General features: G+C 36.2%; 1 protein-coding gene across 3 annotated transcripts in view; it reads right to left on the bottom strand.

Moving 5' to 3' along the window:
* Positions 1 to 15,317, bottom strand: part of TRRAP (transformation/transcription domain associated protein) — a 90,109-nt gene that overhangs the window by 51,101 nt on the left and 23,691 nt on the right. For all 3 annotated transcript variants that reach the window (XM_051632070.1, XM_051632068.1, XM_051632069.1), the window contains exons 25-40: positions 15,066 to 15,263; positions 14,373 to 14,633; positions 13,242 to 13,403; positions 11,981 to 12,077; positions 11,414 to 11,535; positions 9,830 to 10,000; positions 9,064 to 9,132; positions 5,142 to 5,261; positions 4,697 to 4,816; positions 4,185 to 4,349; positions 3,635 to 3,816; positions 3,167 to 3,365; positions 2,663 to 2,791; positions 1,783 to 2,049; positions 1,046 to 1,252; positions 12 to 170 (exon numbers count right to left, since the gene is read on the bottom strand). In XM_051632070.1, coding sequence (XP_051488030.1) covers positions 12 to 170; positions 1,046 to 1,252; positions 1,783 to 2,049; positions 2,663 to 2,791; positions 3,167 to 3,365; positions 3,635 to 3,816; positions 4,185 to 4,349; positions 4,697 to 4,816; positions 5,142 to 5,261; positions 9,064 to 9,132; positions 9,830 to 10,000; positions 11,414 to 11,535; positions 11,981 to 12,077; positions 13,242 to 13,403; positions 14,373 to 14,633; positions 15,066 to 15,263 — 2,628 coding nt within the window. The remainder of the gene's footprint in view (positions 1 to 11; positions 171 to 1,045; positions 1,253 to 1,782; positions 2,050 to 2,662; positions 2,792 to 3,166; positions 3,366 to 3,634; positions 3,817 to 4,184; positions 4,350 to 4,696; positions 4,817 to 5,141; positions 5,262 to 9,063; positions 9,133 to 9,829; positions 10,001 to 11,413; positions 11,536 to 11,980; positions 12,078 to 13,241; positions 13,404 to 14,372; positions 14,634 to 15,065; positions 15,264 to 15,317) is intronic.

Consider the following 15,317-nt stretch of genomic DNA (forward strand, 5'->3'; position numbering starts at 1 on the left):
AGACTTCCTACCTGCTGGTCTTTACTTCTTTGCAATTCCCACTTAATAACTACTTCAGCAAGATCCACAGCTAATTTTCTTTGCTCTATTGTAACACTGGGAGTGAAGCCAAGTCTCTGCATAGCACTAACCATATGCTGAACCAAGTGATGTCTCACTGGATAGTAAACCTGAAAAGATGGTTTCACAGTCATGTTAGCTATTAACCATTAAAAACCTGCATAAAAACTACAGAGGTAGAATAAAACAAAACGATAAAATAGTCTTTCATCCCGAACTTTGCCACATCTGTAACATGTTCCAATTTTGCAATCTGGAAAAGTAACCAGTGCTTTGAAAATAAAATGTTGGTTACAATTTCTGTAGAGACTACTGATTTCATTAAATTAACAGGTTCTTTTGAAGAAACACAATTTTTCTCAAGGACCAATAATTCCAATTTTTTTGCCAGTCCTTTTGGAGAGCTACAACCCACATAGCAAACACACTCAAGATTTTTTTCAGAAAGCACTGAGGCATTGATTCCAGAAAAGTGACTTAAAAGCCCATTAGCTAGCTGTCACTTGGGATTGTATTTTAACACGTATTTTCAAAATGTTCCCCTATTGACATTCTGCAGCATTTCTCCATTTGTTTAATGTTTTCCAACATACATTAGCTGGAGATAAAAGTTAAATAGTTAACCCCACAGAATATATAAGTCAAACAAACAAGGACTACTGGAGGATGGAAAACCATACACTTCTGCAATTTTTTTAAACAACTCTGGAAGAATTATCACAGCTGTTAAAGAGCACTAGCTAATGAATGAGTACTGAATTAAACTCAGACCTTCACATAACATTTTTAATTCTAAATTCACTCATTATAAATCTTAGTAAGCACTTTACTATTTGGTTTAATATGTTTTCATTTTTAAATAAGACAGCTGATGTCTTTTGAAGCTAAACCTTATAAATCAATTTATGTTATTTTCTAACCAAACTGCAGTTTACCTCCTTGACATCTGAGATACAGTGTCTATCAGAATAACTGCTACACATACCTTGAAATGTTGTACTATCAAATGCAAAATATGTACGAGTTGGGGAACTGTGTGACCCTCTTCCACAATGATTTTTCGTGTCCAGTGAGTCAGCATCTGATGTCCATCCTCCATCCGGGCAGGCACAGCTGGAGTCAGAATAGCCATGGCTTGCCTGACAATAGCTCGGGCCTCCATGGCATGAGCTTTTAGAAGGCTGTGAAAAACCTAAGCACCAAAGTTTCTGATCAACATTAATATTATACATATTTACAAAAATATAAAGAAACTACAACGTAGATTCTCTAAACATCATAATAAATGTATGATGACAGCTCATTATCAGAAGTATGCAGCATACACTACTGTCTCCCTTACATTCCCTTTTCTTCCCCTCTCCACTGTCCAATTTGAAGTTTTCTTCCGGTCCCCACATTCTGTCTCAACTGTGTGTCACTTAAATGAAGAAATATTACTATGTTTGTTAATTCAACCAAAACAACTTTTGATTGTCTCATTTATCCTCTCTGTTTTTACTTAACTTCAAACTTTTCTATACTCTGCTATCTCCAAATAAATTTGTTATTAATACTTGGCTTGCTGCTTCTGTATCTCTTCTTTGCACACCAACTTAACTGTGACACACTACGTACCCAAACCCACTGTGTACCCTCCACTCTGCATTTTAAAACCAAAGAAAGCACACTACAGAACTTCTATCAACCTGCCATGTGTGAATTCAAGCTCGTAGTCAATACCTGCAGAACAATCTTCTTATGTATGGCAAATTTTGCAATGATGTGTGCCAGGAGCAAATGTCCACTGTATTTGCACGCTGGGTCCACACACGCCTTGGACAAGAGGCAAGGCCAGGCAAACGTCATCAGGCGGCGCAGTTTGCTGTTCCGGTTTTTGTTGTTGTCATGAATGTGATGTGGAGCATGTTCAACCAGCAGTGTGGCAAACTGCAAGAGATAGATCCTGAGAGAATCCAGCATATCAGCCTGTTTTTCTGGATCGAGCACCTAGTTTCAGGGATAATCAAAGAGGAGAGGAGGAAGGTGAGAAAAAAAACAAAACAAAACAACTTTATTGCCTATAACAGCCAAGTCCTCATTTTTTGCTTTGCGAGTGGTTTTTAAGAAGACATAATTATGAACACATTTTTTGTTCAGTTTAACACCCACAGAACAACCTCCTAAACTGAGAACATTTAAATAATAAGCACACCTAGGATATTCCAAAGTGCTAACCTATTTAAAAAAATAATTAAGAAAAACAACCTTCATCTTCAACATCTATTTTATAACTGCTACCTGGGTCAATGAAAGCAAAGTGAATTACAAGGATACCAATATTCAATCACAGTAAACTGCTTATGAACAAGACTAGAAATGGCCTTATATGGCTGTAATCCCAAAGACAGACATCCAAGCCAAAGAGATATCATAAACTGGAAATTGTAGTCCAATCTTACTGCTAACATGACCGCACAGCAGTTCAAAGTTATATGATTTGATACAAGTAGCTATATTTAGAAATAGCACAACTAATTCAAGTAAGGGTTGAAAAGCCAAATGAGAGGAACAGCTTTTTGTTTTAATTTTCAAACACTTTAATGCAAACCAAGATTGTTACCTTTGTTATAAAAACGCTAGTGATGCTTTCTGGATTATCTCCCTCTGGGTTTGGGGGTCCCAACAGCTGTTCACCTTCTCCTTTTTCAAAACTGTACAAGAAAGCAGGATTCAAGATATGTTGCAGCACCTACAGAATATAAACAAAAAAGCAGTTACACTCAACTACTGGATTCTTCTAATAGCTGTCAAGTACTTATTACAAAAAGAAGCTATAAATAAAAAATTAAGAAACAGATGCATGCAGATTCCCTCCCTCTCCCTTTTCCCACTCCAAGGTCAAAGATTCTTAGAAAGTGTAAACTAAAGTAGTCAGCATTGAAAGCAAGATGAATTGCTGTTTCTGTTCATTATCGCTCTTCTTCAGGTATGATATTTTAACCTAAATGGCTCTGCCAATTATCAAACTCATTGACATTTAAGTAAGCCAGTTTTGTTGTCCTAGTTCCCAAGAAGAAAATTAAACCTAAATACCAGGCTTCTTCGATTTAATTGCTTTAGTTACCTTGGCTTTGAGTTCATCTCCAAAGTTTGGGTCATTGAAGTCTACAAACCGGAAGAACAAAGCCCGTTTTTGGGGAATACTGTAATTTTTGGGGATCTCTTCTTCCATGTATTCCTTTAAGAAAGTCATATTGCAAAGAAATCGACCCGTAAAAGCCCGAAGCAACTGGAAGAGCAACTCTATATCACCATAATTCCTTCTGTAAAAACACAAAGTAAAAAGCTTCAGTGAAAAAATGCCCAACCAAACTGCCATGCTGCTACCTTCATGAAGCAACTAATCTTGGTTTTAAATAAGCAGCACAAGAGACATGGTTTTAGAGCTAATGTCAGCCTTATAGTAAAGTTTCTCTTCAGTAACTGCAAACCCTTTTGAGTACCCATCTATACCCTTATAGCATTTTCAAAATAAATAAAAAAAATAATAATAATGTGTTCAAGCTATAAAAAAATCAATGTTTATACATACTTGCAGTAATTCAGTAAGCAATATGCTAACAGCTTGGGTTCTTTCCAGTTTGTCGCTGCCATATTCTCCTTACGATGTCTCTCCTGAAAAGCTTCACTCACCCACACACGTTTCAGCTGATTCACCAAGGAATGTTGATTTGCCAACCAGCATTCATCATTCTTAACAATAATACTTATGATCTGTCAAAAAGCAAAACAAGACAAATGCAGTGTCAACATGCAACAGATCTGTCAGTAGAAACAATCATATGAACACACTTCTTTAAGGTCAATTAAGGGTCCTAAAATACTTTTAAAGGAATTTCTTGTTTTAAAAAGAGTTTGTTTCCATGTTTTCTTCTTGTCTCTTACTTGATTTAAAAAATATATATATTTTATTTGAGTCTCTTTTTCCTTCCTAGAGTGACTCTGACTACAAACACTTTACATTTTTTCAAACGGTCTTCTACAACTTGTAATACATACACACACACTTAAAAGCCTGTATGTAGCAAACCTGTAACTAAAAGGTTTAAACTCTCTAGAGACAAACAGGAATAAATTAATACCTTAATAGCCTGAAACTGAAGATCGAGACGCATTGTGGTAGTGCTTGGAGAACCAGGTCTGACAGCTGCTTGGGTACCAACTGGTAACAGCAGAGTGATAAACCGGTTCGGATTAGCTGCCAGCACATCTCGTAGAGGTTTGGCATCTTTATGTTTTAAGAAACTCTGAGGAAGAGAAAGAAATAATTTTAATAACCACCATTAAACGCAAAACTACCAAAGGCTATATCATCCATTAGTTTTATATTCCTCACTGAAGTTGCAGAGGTTATATTTCACATATATAAAAATAACCTCTATGACTTCAATTATAAGCCTACATGATCTGGAAAGGTATAAAGTCAACGTCTCAGGACAAATAAATTCAAAGCAGAGAATAAGCACCCTGCAGTCTGAGTAGGACCATGATTAAGGAATGCAGGGGAAAAATCATGGAAAAGATGTACAACTTTTCATCAACCAGATGTGTGAAAATGAGGGCTTTCTCCTGCTCCCCTTGCCACACAACTTACCATAAACATTCTGCTCCACTGCGGATCATTTAAAGTGGCTTCCATCATGAACAGCTCCACAGTCTGTGACGGATGACGTGTCAAAAATTTTATCAGTGGTTCCCTGAATGGACTGCCAGCCTGAAAGATTCAAAAAGCTTAAATTCAAAATGCAGAGTAAAGAGTATTTTATACTAATTTATTAGCCCTCAGATAAATTCATTTGACTTGACATTTGTGCAGCTACAAAATGTTCAGAACTTTGATGATGAGAACTTATCAACAGTTTCAAAACTTCATTTTTAAGAATCTAAGACAACTGTTAACACCTCCTAGAAGTCAAAGAGCATATTCACTTATCTATTACATCAGATGTTCCCATGTTTAAAATATTATACTTGCTGTATATTAATGTTTAAAAATTCTATAAAGCAAAAATATCAGTAATGTTAATTTCTGCTTTTACCTCAATTAACATTGCTCGTTCTGTTTTCATAACAACTTCCAGTAGAGGTTTAACCAAAGTCTGAGGTGCAGCTGGGATCAGATGGAATAAATTTATAATTGCTGAACAAATCTTCATTTCCTACAGGTAAAATGAAACACAATTAAATCAATATTCCTATCTAAATACATTAAAACAGTATCACAAATCCTACCTTCTTTCCTCTCGCTACTGGTGGAGCCAGTAACCAAATGCTAAGGGTTAACATATTCACAGCATCTACTTACCATGATGTATTGAAAAAATTGCTCTGGCAGAAGTCTGTCCTTCCCCCCTTGCAATATCATGGTTTAATTTTATTTTTCAGTATAGTGGTGTTTTATAGGTAAAAGCTAAACACTGTGTAATGATAATGGTGATGGGGGAGTTTCAGAGTGCTCAGTGCACTGGCAGCAGCTCATGCATCAAAAAGCCAGACCTTCCTTTCCAGTTGCTCATATACACCCCACAACCCTGGACTAGACATGATGGAAAAGACAGCTTCCTCACAGCACTGCTCAGTATACCTTGCAAACTGCTGGTTACTTCAAAGAAAAGTCAGCCCTGTTCTCCCACTAGATATTACATTCTTCTGAAGTCCAAAATAAATTTGTGTTTGTCTTTCTTTGCATAATTTAAACAGGCACTATATTTCAGTTAACCAGAGTGTGGAATTTCTTCAGTAAGAAAAGGGAAGGGAAAAAACCAAAACAAAACATTCACTCTCATCATCCCTCCAAACCTAATTTCTAATATGCAGTTCAAGAGTATTATCAAGTGTATTGCATTTCCTCAGCTGCATTTAAACACAAAGTATTAGGCCCCATTCCTTCAACATCATCTGCCTAGACAGACCCTCACAAGACTAACCTTCAAGGACTGAAGTGCAGAACCAAGAACACAAAATCTTTCAAAAGCTCTTACACCTTCACAGAAACTAAACATGCTCAACATCCTTAACAGCAATGTTCTCAAAACAACTCCACCACAGACAAACAGAAGACAACTCACAGCACTGCACTCAGAGGTGCAATGCACTCTGACCAAAACACAGTAATAAAACTAACAAATCATGGTTTGAAATACAAAAAATAAAAGCAAACAGAAGAACCACAATAACAAAGAACTTCCTGGTGCCTCCACTGAGTTTCTCACCTCTACCCCTTCTGCAGCAGGCTGAACCAAAACAGAAGTCACAGCATGAAAAAGCCCACAAGAATATCAAATAAACGAACAAATCAGTATATGCTATTCTTCAGGTTGCAGTCAGAAACTGACTTCAGTTGGGTTATTTTCTCATCTCAAACTGAAATAACTGAGACAATGTGTATCTCCCATGCTCTGAATTGCTCTCCTAAGAACAAGGATGAAAAACATCTTTGCTTCAATTGTACATTGTTTAGACATAGCTTCTCAAATATTTATACTGAATAAAAAGATACTAGAGATTATTCATTTAGGGGAAACAATCATTTAGCATCTTCACAGACAAATTCATCCAGCATCAGTAATGAAAGCACTTTTAATACTTCAACTATCAAACTAAAAAGTCCTTGTAAGAGGCTGCAGTGCAGAATTTCCACTGGGATGCTACTGCTGATGATGACAGCCAGAGCAACCATCTAATCAAAATTTGTTTTTTCCATTACCAGACATGACCTAAAACACACACCTTTCCTTGGGGAGGCAGGGAATACACGAAGAAAGGATTTAAATCAAAAATTTCAGTCACTGGGCCAATTAATTAGATCTTAATCACTATTTAATATGTTATGTTTAATTTGCTCATTTATCTAAACAGCCAAGTCACAATTCAGGAACACAGTAGCACTGGCATAAAATTATTTAGATGATGGAAGAGCCGAATTATTTTAGCATCAACAGTTGCTAATTATTATGCAGCATTTATAACTGAGATATCTGAAGTTTTTAGTTTGTCTTAAATTTTCATTTACATATGAAAATTCATTCCATAAATTTTTGGACAGTTTCATCAAGACACTTTGCTGCTGAGTCACCTGCACTATGCTGGAGAACTGCAGGACAACAGCAGCACCAGCATCAAATGGCACCTTCAAAATGTGCTGCTGGAAAAACGAAAACTCTTCAGGTCAAAAAGGTAACTGTAACAGTGCTCTGCACCCTTTCAGCTAGCAAACATAAGGCTTTCCTGACCACTTCCATTCTCCACTCTGTGACTACCATCTCCTTGACGTAATCACTTAGTCTGAGTGATACAGCCTCCTCCAATAACACCCCCTAACGTTGCTTTGAAGTGAATATCTCAGATTTTGGAATCCCAGTATGATCAAGAAGATATCAGAGTATGTGAAAGGCTGGCTACAGTAACTCAGACCACCAGGCTCAGCACCCTAGTTTTTCCACATGCAGAAGACACAGTTACAGCAACTGCACACTGTACATACGGACACATGAACACAGACTGTCACAGCAATTGTGTAAACACCACAGTGTCTGTGCCCTCCTTCAGTTTCCTAAAGTTGTTATTTTTAAGGAAACTTACAGCAACACCTGGGAGGAAAAAAAACAACATACTTTCCATGAGCTTTACAGGCACACAATTCTATCTGAAAATGTTTCCATAGACTTCTCTCCTCCCTCAAGATGTGACATTAGGTTCCTTCTCAAGCACCTGATGTGCACCTCTGCCTCAACACAGGTAGGTTTCAAAAAAAAAAAAAAAAAAAAAAGCAGGTTTAGGAGCTAAACACATAACTACAAAGAAAACATCACCAAAAATATTAAAAGTAGAAGACTTCACAATTAAGTGTGATTTAGGGACAACTGAAAACTGTTCTAGAGGTGCCAGACTGTGGTTTGGAAGACTGTCATGATAAAGAAATCCACAAGGTATCTATAATCATTGAGTTCAAGGAAAAGTGAATCCCAAAAGAACAATGTCAAGGCCTTTGAACTACTCTAACCTAAATACAATATGTTTATCTAAAAAATGTACAGTTTTTATAAACATAAGAACCAAATTCTATTCTGTTGGAGAACATCTAGGTCAAATAAAAAGCAATTACTAAATTCAGATTTAAAAGCTCTCTTTGCAATGACAGGAAAGAGTAATGAAAGCCATTAAAGCCACTTCCATGTTTTGAGGGAAATAAAAAGCCAATCTAATTTCATTCTAATTTGAAAAAAAAAAAGAAATGAAAAAATTCCCCCAATTTTTTTCCTAGTTGCAATAACGAATTACAACACTAAGTTATTAATAAAATCTTAATAAAATTATGGACTTGTGGCAATCTATATGAAACAACACTGCAGCAGGAATTCCCTTCAGTGGTGTCTTGCTAAGAGCACACCCTGCTGTCTTTGCACTGTGCAGTTTTCCATTTACAAAAAAATTGATCAGCTTCCCCTAGTTCAACATTGAGGCCGTTAGTTTGGATGGGAGAGAGATTTTAATGTGGTCTCAGTAGGCAAATATCAAACCCATTTTTTCATAACTTATACATAAAATTAACTGGGATCATATTATTATTCTGTATAATTTTCAAAATACTATGTTATGAACATCAAACACATTAGTGAAAAAAAGAGGGATTATGCTGCTGAGCTCATCAGCCATTCCAATAAAGAACAGATTTCTAAGCTGCAAATCCTGAGGGGGGTTGGGGAGAAATCAATGAGCTATTATTCCCACAGCAACCTGTACAGAACAGGCTTTAAAGTAACCCTTGTCAGCAGGTGAGAAGCTCCTCTTACTAAGATTTGTAATAAATAATTCATTATACATATAAATTCATTATCTTGTAACAAAACATCAGTGTGTAATCAGTTATGGCAACATTTACAGCTGAATGAGTTCTGCAATTCCAAAACATTAATACTATTTATTTCTTGTCTTCCCACATAAAAGCACTCATTAACTTACATTTCCATCACTCCGTTGTCCACCTTTGTGTGTAATAACTACAACTTCCATCCACTTACGCAGGTGTTGCTATAAAGAGAGAATAATTAGTAGTATTCTTCTAATTATACTGTTCCATTTTAACAAGTGACAGCATATGCTACAAGAAAAGAAGAAGTAGGAAACAAAGGGGAAAATGAGTAGCTGTTTTCATTCCCTCAGTTTGAAGAGTTTAGTGTTGCTAAAAAGGCTCTCCATATTCAAGGAAACAGGGGTTAGAAGAGCATGTACATTAAAAGGCACAAAAATCTCAAGTCTGGTAGGCTTGCACTTGTTTAATGATTTGCTTGATATGCATGCATTTAAATACTTAAATATCTATGGCTAAAGGATAAAAAATTCACACACATGGTTAAAAAAATTCAAACTTCAACTGTCTTACATATCAAGAAGATACCAAAACAGACTTGCCCACTAGGAAGTAAAACACATTTTCAACAGTTTCCTTAATATATAATGCTGCTAACATCTTGCTTAAAAGATACATTTGTCTAAGCAGACCTTGGCATAACTAGGTATGTCTGTACTAGAAAAGCATTAACTTCCTGGTTTAGCAGCTCAAAATGTTTAAAGAATATTTTTTTCTATTGATTGTGAAACAAAAATCTTATACTTCTAATATATGTATCACGTAATACAAATTGTTCTTTGACTTTTCAACACCACCAGTATTAGCTAAAAGAAAAAACTCTTCTGGAAGAGCTAAAGAAAACTTGAATTGGCTTACCATCATCTGATCACAGAATTTATCATTAAAAGAGTTTGGAAAAAGTCTAGTGACAGATGTCAGACGATTCACAACATTCAGCGTCAGACTTCGATAGTCTCCCAACATCATAAGCAGTGGTCTCATGTGTGTATGAATTTGATCAACTTCAATGGTAGCTCCTTCCAAGAACTGCAAGAGAGCACAAGATTAAGATACAGACAGAGATACTAGCAACTTTTGTGCAAGCAACTTTCTGAAAACAATTTCTGCTTGATTTTCTTCTTTTATTTTGTACTTACAGAATGCAATAGCTTAAACTAGTTCTTGCTGGAAATAAATACAGTGACAAGATGCATTTGGGAAACACTTCAGTATTTCTGACACACAGTAGGGCATTCCATAAAACAATTAAGTAGGAGATCTTCATTACAGAGGGATTGAAAAACTGCCACAGCTATAAATTCAATATACAGCTATGGACAAACTACTTAAACACTGCTTTATTAAAAATTGCCTGTGAATCTGGCTGAAGGCAATAGAACAAATTTCCGTGTTACAATCTACATAAATCCTGAGTAACATAAAAGGTCAAGAGAACCTGGCTGTAAGCAGACAGATTATTTCCTGTCATAACCAAATATGCTGTGGGGTTGGATTTATCACAGGGAAAAAGATCAGAAAAATCCTATACCAAATGCATAGGTCAGGGCAACCGTTACTCACTCCCTCTTACCTCTCAATCCAACTGTATTGTCAGCAAGCCATGAATGATAAGTGCATTTTCTTTCATTAAGTGACATGAAAAGATGTCTGACCTCTCATCAATCAATGGCCTAAACACATGTAAACCACCAGCATAACTACAATTAAAACCCCTGTTGCAAGCCAGCCAATCTACACATAATTACAAAGAAACTATTTTTATTATCTTTTTCTATATTTAGAAGAATGGTTTTAAGATCTTGCTGAAACAGAATCAGGCTTATCTATTGGGCAAAAAATCATTATGAGATACTATCCTTCTCCCTGGTCTTCCAGCTTTTTTACACTGTAAACAGAACAGCCATGTAAGGATACTAATTCTGACCTTAAAAGTACAGCCACAGTCCTGTTCTTAAGCTAACTGACATAATGTGACGCAGAACCTAACTCTGCTGCATTGCTAGCTTTTCTAAAACCAACTCTGGGGTCTCTACCACTTCCTTTAGGAACACATAACCCCAAGAAAAGCTTTTACAATAAAGCCAGGTATGCACACTGGCAAACTGCTGGGAAGAACTGATACTGTTCATTTAGAAAAGAAGACATATTTACAAATACCAAGCAAACAGAAAGACCAAAAGACAGGACAGGCAGAAAGACTCATCATGGTCCTTGTCCAAGAGCTTATAATGCTTAATTTCAACAACAAGAAATTTTTAGGTCTAAGGTCAAACCCAAAAAAACCCACATCTGACAGAAACTTAATTATATTGGTGTCACTAACAAAAACTCAGAGCAGACACTATTTTCTGTATAGAACTTCCCCAAGGAGCTCAAGTGCAAGAAAGTAAAGCAGAGAGAGTAACAGTCTCAAAAGCAACATTGTTTTAATACACTAACCTTTCTCATGCAGGCTTCTCCTGCCTCCTGCAGTTCATTATTTGTTGAATTAAGTGCCTTGAAAAGTGCAGCAATGATTTTCTCTCTGGACTGAGGCAAATAATTGCAGGCAGCTAGAGCATCTGCAAATATCAATGTAAATATGTTCTCTTTGTTAAGCCAATTTGAAAAGAGAAGGGAAAAAAACCTCGTAATTCTACATTTCTTCTCTTCAAGTTTCTTTTTATTTAATCTTAAATTACAGACAGCTAAAACATAGCTTGCTTTGCCAAAAGCAACAGGCATCACATAATAGCAAAAGAATGGAAATTCTGTTAACAGTGTTCTAAAGATTTCCTAATGTTATACAACATAATTAGTCTAAAGTATTTTGGGTTCATTTCAGAAATTAAACCCTAGAAATAAGGAAGCAGCAATACCTCCCCCATTATTCTCCATTAAACTGTGACCTCTAGAGAGCAGTCAGCAGTCATTCCTCAAGTTTTCTGCTGATCTTGGGAAGATGACTGTCCAGTGCTCAGAAGGACACTTCTCTGCATGAAATTTTGTTTAGGAAGTTTTACTTACTTAAGGCTGCAATCCGAAGAGGTACAAGTGATGGAAGACTTTTGTAACAAGGTAGTTTCATTAAGGCAGCATCTTCAGCCTCACACAAATTCAGTAACTATGGAAAAAAAATAGTCATTTTCATATAGCATTGTGAATCACATTTGAGATGGCACTATCAGTTACGTTTTCAGGCTTGTTTCCTCAAAGAGCCAAGTTTACTCAAACACACTAATCAACCTCTAAATTTCACCAAGAGGCAAAAATTCTACTCAAAGTCAAGGTATAAATTCCCATGAAAACCAGCGGTTAGCTAGAGGCAAGAGAACCCATTAGCATTACCATCAGAGAAAAGTCAGGCAAAAATTAGCCATTTCGCATTTTTTTGGCCAATATCTAGCTGGTCTATTTGTAAACAGGCTGCTCACATGATAAAAAGGTCTACAAAAAAGCTTGCCTCCTGAAAGGCAGTTATAGTACTGAAAATACTGAGGAAGGTAGTAAGAGAACAGAAGATTTATAGGGGAAAAAAGTACTGAAAATGTCTTCAGTAATTCTGATGGTCATGGGTCACTACCCAGAGAGACAATTCTTTGCTACAGAGCTTTCCTCTTTGCAGGAAAGTATTTTCAGTATCTGCATATGTTTTTAGTTAGAAAACACTGAATGGGTTGAAACAAAGTTAAGCAAGTTAGCAACATCCAGGTTGTATCTATATCCAAGAATGCTCCTAAGATTCAGATCTTCACAATACCAATATATTACTCTTACCTTTACAGACTTTTTTTGATCTATAGCACTTTGAGTTTGTCTTAAGGAAAAAATAAGAGAATCCTCTCCAGTGACAACTACACCCCACACCTGCCTTGTTAATTGCAATTACTGTTGGTATCAAAGATCTGAACTTATGTTTGGACAAGACTGTTAGGAAACCAAGGGATTAGACAGTTTCTCCAAGTATACATCTGATTTTACTCAGACCGTTAAGGACTCAAAAAACCTTAACAAACAGTATCTGTGAAAGTTAGCACTACTAGACTAGTAATTTAACACAAAAGTTAATTTAATATATTTCACACACATTAGAATATTCTGCTTAGCTCAGAGCTATTATGTTGTAGGTAAAGGCAGACCTTAGTTCACATTTCAAAAGGTATATTTCTAGATTTCAGTCAAAGTTTAACAATACAGATTTTTCTCTGTGCATTTTAGCAATGAAAGTTCTAAAACCATCACTACTTAAGTATCTACATTCAAACGCGAGAACATAAAAAGGAAGTACCTCTGTGTAGAAAACCTTGTGTTCCACAACATTGAGATCCATTGTAAACAGTCGGGGTTGTAGGGTTGTACAAAATGTATTTCCCTCCATCAGGCCAATCTGGGCATTTGCAGGTTGATGCCTGAGTAGATGCTTTTTAGGAGGAACCATGTCTTGGAGAACCTAAAAAATGTAATTTAGATTACTGAATTAACAGCCTATTCAAATGACCTCTCAGACCCAGTCACTAAGATGACATCATTAGTCATGGCTCCAGATATACCTCATTAGAAATCACTGAGCAAAAAGCAAAAGTATTTCTCTGAACTAATTTAATTCACAGTCAGCCAGTAAAACAGCTCAGTATCTGTCATTATTACAGATTTTCTATGAACAGATCTACAATATTTAGTAACTTCACACAACTTATAAACAACAAAGACCTTCATAGACCTAAATATTTCAAATGCTCAAGTCAAGAAACAAGCATATATTAAGCTCATCAGAAAAAACAAAAACAGTAAAGTATGTTGATTTCCATTACATCAACTTCTTACTCTCCTCCTTAAACAGCTTAAGCAAAATCAGGTATCAGTTAGGGAGCTTCTCTGTGCATTCCCAAACTAGAATAACAACATAGATAATTTCATATGTTGTAGTGGCCCTTAAGGCTTATGTATGTTTATTCATCTTTCAAGAGAATGAATGCTATTAGCTTTAAGGACTAGCTAACAAAAAAGAGATTTCAAAAAGCTCTGATCTTTGTAATCTCTTTTTGGATAAGGAAACATTGCAATATACCTCATATTTAGAGAGTAACACAAAATCACAGTTCAAAATGCAGTATCTACCTGGCCTACCCTGTGTTTGACTGGCGGTAGGACAAGTAGCCCATAACATCAGGAACTAAATCAACTTGATGCCACTATAAACACTGCCTAAGTAGTCATGCTCAGCTTGTATGAATCTACAGTACTCCAGCCACAGTGTATTTTAGCACAATGAAACCTAGCAAATGCCAGATACATGCTATCAAAGCTCTAAGAACTTAATTCACTGAATTGGAAAAATGTACTCAGAAAAGCATTTTGCAAATCCAAACTGGTAAATAACTTCAAACTCACTTGGACTTTCAGAAGTACTTCTGCTTACCTCTTTATGTGGCTCCATAATCACTGTGACACTTTTTCCAGTGACCTGTGCAAGTACCTGCAACGAATGCATGGCCTGTTTTCTCACAGTGGAGTTTGGAGATGTTACTTCTCGAACAAGGTCGTGTGTTACATGATGAAAAGACTTTTCCTGTGCTACTAGGATTTCTTCTGTTTTTTCTTCATCTTTTAAAGGAGTTGCACATCTGATCAAAAGCTGTTCTAATGTGGTCTTCGCCATAGCAACTGCTCCATTGGAAACCTAAGGTATCACAGATTATTTTTATTAACTAAGTACAGAACACAGATTACAAATCTACACGCTACTCATCAACAGACTTAGCATTTCATTTTTATGAACACTCTGGAAGCAGCTAAAAACATATAAAGCTTAAACAGAACTAATATTCAGCTAGTCTTCCCACCAATCATCCCAAAACTGTGAGCTGCAATGAAATACAATTTTCTAAAAGAACTCAGACACTGGAACCTTTAGCTGTGCTGTCACCATATGATTCCCAATAGAGAAAAGGCCAAGCTACATTTCTAGGTATCTCTAACAACATAGAGCTTTTTGGTAAGATGAACACCTTTCAAACTAAACACAGAAAGAAAACAAACAAACAAACAAATGTTTTCTATACAAGTGACAGTGAATCCCCATAGTATTTTATATAATTCATTAATTAAATACCTCTCCAGTTAGATCCATCATAACAAAGAGAAGTGCCTTTAAAAAAGTCTGCTGGTTCTGGAGGACCCAAATCAGTGGCAGTCGTTCCATAAGAAATTTAATGGACACAACCCCTCCTAGTTTAGCATACCAGGCTTGTTCATAACAGCAAGCACATAAACGTTCCACAATGTATGAAAACAAGGGAAGCTGACAAGCCTGAAAACAAAGAAATGTATCAGTTTGGTTTTTGAGATCCCTGGTAGCCTACAG

The sequence above is a fragment of the Apus apus genome, chromosome 14 (genome assembly GCF_020740795.1).
Source record: "Apus apus isolate bApuApu2 chromosome 14, bApuApu2.pri.cur, whole genome shotgun sequence".
Taxonomy (NCBI): Eukaryota; Metazoa; Chordata; class Aves; order Apodiformes; family Apodidae; genus Apus; species Apus apus.